Source organism: Alligator mississippiensis, chromosome 1 (genome assembly GCF_030867095.1).
Source record: "Alligator mississippiensis isolate rAllMis1 chromosome 1, rAllMis1, whole genome shotgun sequence".
In the NCBI taxonomy this organism is placed as follows: Eukaryota; Metazoa; Chordata; order Crocodylia; family Alligatoridae; genus Alligator; species Alligator mississippiensis.
The window spans coordinates 482,835,547-482,840,928 of record NC_081824.1 but is presented as its reverse complement, the minus strand read 5'-3'; the positions used below and the strand labels follow the sequence as shown (position 1 = coordinate 482,840,928).

Genomic DNA, 5,382 nt, shown 5'->3' with positions numbered 1-5,382 from the left:
ATGTCATCTCTCAGCGGCAACAACTCCACCCTGTTCACGTTCATCCTGATGGGCATCCCCAGGCTGGAAGCAGAACACAGCTGGCTCTCCATCCCCTTCTCTTCCATTTATCTTGTCTCACTGGTAGGGAACTGCACGATCCTGTTTGACATCAAAACAGACTCCAGCCTGCATGAGCCCATGTACTATTTCCTCCCTATGTTGGCCATTACCGATCTGGGCTTGTCGCTCTCTACGATGCCAACGGTGCTCAAAATATTCTGGTTGAACTCCAGAGAAATTGGCTTTGAAGCCTGCTTTGTTCAGCTGTGGTTTGTTCACACATTCTCCTTCATAGAGTCTTCCGTGCTCCTGGCCATGGCCTTTGACCGCTACGTGGCCATCTGCAAGCCTCTGAGATATGCCTCCATCCTCACCAATGCCAGAATCGCCATGATAGGCCTGGCTATTCTGGGCAGGAGCACATTTCTGCCACTGCCGCTAGTGCTTATGCTGAGAAGGTTGCCGTTTTGTAAGTCCCATGTGCTGTCCCATCCATACTGCCTGCACCAGGATCTGATGCGGCTGGCGCGTGCAAACACATAGATTCATAAATTCATAGATGTTAGGGTCGGAAGGGACCTCAATAGATCATTGAGTCCGACCCCCTGCATAAGCAGGAAAGAGTGCTGGGTCTAGATGACCCCAGCTAGATACTCATCTAACCTCCTCTTGAAGACCCCCAGGGTAGGGGAGAGCACCACCTCCCTTGGGAGCCCGTTCCAGACCCTGGCCACTCGAACTGTGAAGAAGTTCTTCCTAATGTCCAATCTAAATCTGCTCTCTGCTAGCTTGTGGCCATTGTTTCTTGTAACGCCCGGGGGCGGCTTGGTGAATAATACTCACCAATTCCCTTCTGTGCCCCCGTGATGAACTTATAGGCAGCCACAAGGTCGCCTCTCAACCTTCTCTTGCGGAGGCTGAAAAGGTCCAGTTTCTCTAGTCTCTCCTCGTAGGGCTTGGTCTGCAGGCCCTTAACCATACGAGTGGCCCTTCTCTGGACCCTCTCCAGGTTATCCCCATCCTTCTTGAAGTGCGGCGCCCAGAATTGCACGCAGTACTCCAACTGCGGTCTGACCAGCGCCCGATAGAGGGGAAGTATCACCTCCCTGGACCTATTCATCATGCATCTGCTGATGCACGACAAAGTGCCATTGGCTTTTCTGATGGCTTTGTCACACTGCCGGCTCATGTTCCTCTTGGAGTCCGCTAGGACTCCAACATCCCTTTCCACCTCTGTGCCACCCAGCACGTCATTCCCTAGGCTGTAGGTGTGCTGGACATTTTTCCTCCCTAGGTGCAGCACTTTGCATTTCTCCTTGTTGAACTGCATCCTGTTGTTTTCTGCCCACTTGTGCAACCTATCCAGGTCTGCCTGCAGCTGTTCCCTGCCCTCCGGCGTGTCCACTTCTCCCCATAGCTTTGTGTCATCTGCAAACTTGGACAGAGTACATATGACTCCCTCGTCCAAGTCACTGATGAAGACATTAAAGAGTATCGGTCCAGGGACCGAGCCCTGTGGGACCCCACTGCCCACACCCTTCCAGGTCGAGACCGACCCATCCACTACGACTCTCTGGGTGCGACCCTCTAGCCAATTCGCCACCCACCGGACTGTGTAGTCATCCACATCACAGCCTCTTAACTTGTTCACCAGTATGGGGTGGGATACCATATCGAAGGCCTTCCTGAAGTCTAAGTATACGACATCCACCCCTCCTCCTGTGTCCAGGCGTTTCGTAACCTGGTCGTAGAAGGAGACTAGATTGGTCAGGCACGATCTGCCTGCCAGAAACCCGTGCTGGTTTCCCCTCAGCATAATCTGCCCTGCCGGGCTCTCGCAAATGTGAGCCTTGATAATTTTTTCAAAGACTTTACCAAGGATGGAGGTGAGACTGACTGGCCTATAGTTGCCCGGGTCCTCCTTCCTCCCCTTCTTGAAAATTGGGACCACGTTAGCCCTTTTCCAGTCCTCCGGGACTTGGCCCGTGTGCCACGAGCATTCGAATATTCCCGCCAGTGGCTCTGCAATGATGTCGGCCAGTGCCTTCAGCACCCTCGGATGGAGCTCATCCGGGCCCGCCGACTTAAAGGCATCCAGTTCTTCCAAGTGACTCTGCACCATCTCAGGGTCTACGCATGGCAGTCTGGTGCCTTGCTGCTGCCTCTCTACAACCCCAGTGAGAGACTTGTCCTGCCCCTCGCTTAGGAACACTGAGGCAAAGAACTCGTTGAGGAGTTCAGCCTTGTCCCCCCGTCCATCACCAATTGTTGCTGCCCATTTAGCAGCGGTCCTATTCCTCCCTGGTCCTTTCTTTTACTCCCAATATATCTAAAAAACAATTTCTTGTTGTCTTTTACTTGGGATGCCATCCTCAGCTCCATGGTAGCTTTGGCCCGCCTAACTGCCTCCCTACAAGCACGAGCAGAGGAGGTATATTCATCTTTAGTGATCTCTCCCTGTTTCCACTTTTTATGTGCTCCCCTTTTGGCCCTTAGGCTGCCCTGGATTTCTCTGGTCAGCCAGGGAAGCCTCCTGGCCCCTTTCCCTTTTTTGCCTCACTCGGGGATCGTCTTGCTTTGTGCCCGAAGGATCGTTTCCTTAAGGCACAGCCACCCTTCTTGGGCTCCCATCCCTTCAAAACTCCTACTCTGCAGTGCGTCCTTGACTAATCACCTGAGTGCATTGAGATCAGCTTTCCTAAAGTCTAGCACTTTCACCCTACTAGTTACCTTACCCACTCGACGTCTTATGTTGAATTCTATTATTAGGTGATCACTGTCTCCCAAATGGCTACCGATCTGGAGGTCCCCTATCATGTCATCCCCTGTTGCCAATACCAGATCCAGTAAGGCATTCCCCCTAGTGGGACCATGCACCTCCTGTGTCAGGTGGAGGTCCTGTACACAGGTTAGAAACCTACGTGAACGATGGGACCTTGCTGTCTGCGTCTTCCAGCAGATGTCTTGGTAGTTTAGGTCCCCCATGACTACCGCCTCTTTAGCTTTTATGGTCTCCGAGAGTTGCCTCAGGAGCCCCGCATCTATTTCTTCCCCTTGGTGTGGGGGTCTGTAGCAGACCCCTACCACCAAATCCCTTTCTCCTTGCCCCCCATGTAGCCTAACCCGCCATCCTTCTACTTCCTCAACCTCGGATTCTGTCTTGATGAGGGTTGATGTATATTGCTCACTGACATAAAGTGGAACCCCCCCCCTTTCTTCCCTGACCTGTCCTTTCTGTACAATCTATAGCCCTCCATATGTACCGCCCAGTCATGGGATGAATCCCACCAGGTCTCTGTTAGCCCCACTAAGTCATAGGTGTTTAGTGCAAGCAGGAGCGCTAGTTCATCCTGCTTGTTCCCCATGCTCCTAGCATTAGTATATAGGCACTTGAGCCCTGCGACTGGTGCCTTTGCTGCCCCCCCGCTCCGAGTCCCTAGGGGCCCATTGTTTCTTACCTTCTTGTTTCTTACCTGTTCTGTAGTGCTGGTCTCCCCATGGCTTGCAGGTTCCCAATGTTCCCCTTCTTCAGGCTGGGCTGTCCTTGTGGGTGCCACATGGTTTGGTGGTCCACAGCTTCCCCTGCCCTCGTACTCCCCTCCCCCCGACGAGCCTAGTTTAAAGCCCGCCGGAGGAGATCCGCCAACCTAGTAGAAAACACACGCTTAAATTTGGGGGACAGGTGAAGCCCATCCCAGACCGTATGGGTTAGTTCTAGTTTCCCTTATAATGATATTAGACCCTTTGCTCATTCTTGTGTCCTATGCTTTGATTTTTAAGACAATCCTGGGCATTGCATCCTTGAAGGAACATCTGAAGGCCCTCAACAACTGTCTGTCCCACATCTTTGCTGTGCTAGCACTCTACATCCCCATGATTGGCTTATCTGTGGTTTACCGGTTTGGCCACCACGCTTCTCCAATGGTTCACATCCTCATGGCAAACATCTACCTGCTTGTCCCCCCTGTGCTAAACCCCATCGTATATAGTATTAAAACAAAGCAGATCCGCAAGGGGATTGCCAGAGTCTTTGTGCTAAGGAAGATGTGACTGAGAGATGTTCACTGCTAAGGGACATCTCCCTGTGATATAATGACAATGAGGACACCCTTGCATGTCTTTGCTGCACTCTGGGAGAAGATATTAAAGATCGCTCTTCAGCTGGAAAACATGAATACTGCCAGGTTTGACTCTCCCCAAATCCACAAAATATAAGGGGACTCATGGCAGTGAGTTGTGTGGTCCAGTCTCTTTAATGACAGACTTTTCAACTGAAGTCATCTACTGGTCAACCACTTCCATGGGTTCATGGTCAGGACAGAAGGCAGCATGGGAATCACCTCGGCTTAACTCCTATGTATCAGCACCCGTTCAAGTTCAGCACATCAGTGGTGAATGAAGCCCAGCGTATCACTTTCTGAGACACCGCTTGATGTCCTTGGCTTCATTTTTCAGTCCCTGCTTAATTAAGGAGCTCATCAAAGTGCAGGAGTAGCGAGTGTTTAGCAAATATTATGCTAGTTATTTTCTTCCATTTGTGAGTTAAGCCAGTGAGGAACTTTCTTTAAAAAAAAAAAAAAAAAAAAAAGGCTCCAAAGGAAAATGGAAAACAAATCATCATTCCCACTATTCTCATAGTCCTCATTTTTTTCTGGTTGGTTTCGATCATAAATACATGCTTGTTCATTTGTGGTATTTATAGTGTGGGTATATCCCCTATATTGCATATTATTACTGTTGGTGTGATGAAAGCACTGACAATCCCCTGAGAAATCTTGTTCACTTTTGTACTTGTACTCCTCTCTCTCTCTCAGTTCCTTAGATTGTAAGCTCTCTGGGGAAGGAACCACATTTTCGTTCTGGCGTTCTTCCGTGGCTACTACAATGGGTCATGTGTTCTGCAATAACACACATGATAACGATCATAGCTTCTGCTCATAGGTTCATAGTTTCATAGATGCTGGGGTTGGAAGGGACCTCAATAGATCATCGAGTCCGACCCCCTGCATAGGCTGGAAAGAGTGCTGGGTCTAGATGACCCCAGCTAGATGCTTATCTAACCTCCTCTTGAAGACCCCCAGGGTAGGGGAGAGCACCACCTCCCTTGGGAGCCCGTTCCAGACCCTGGCCACTCGAACTGGGAAGAAGTTCTTCCTAATGTCCAGTCTAAATCTGCTCTCTGCTAGCTTGTGGCCATTATTTCTTGTAACCCCCAGGGGCGCCTTGGTGAATAAAACCTCACCAATTCCCTTCTGTGCCCCCGTGATGAACTTATAGTCATCCACAAGGTTGCCTCTCAACCTTCTCTTGCGGAGGCTGAAGAGGTCCAGGTGCCCCAGT

At 50.6% G+C, this 5,382-nt stretch overlaps 1 protein-coding gene across 1 annotated transcript; it reads left to right on the top strand.

Moving 5' to 3' along the window:
• LOC102558929 (olfactory receptor 51G2) lies at positions 1 to 4,141 on the top strand. The gene is made up of 3 exons (XM_059727044.1): positions 1 to 569; positions 1,337 to 1,360; positions 3,741 to 4,141. Exons 1-3 carry the CDS (start codon positions 1 to 3, stop codon positions 4,090 to 4,092), a joined length of 945 nt encoding a protein of 314 aa, XP_059583027.1. The 3' UTR covers positions 4,093 to 4,141.
• Positions 4,142 to 5,382: the final 1,241 nt, after the last annotated feature.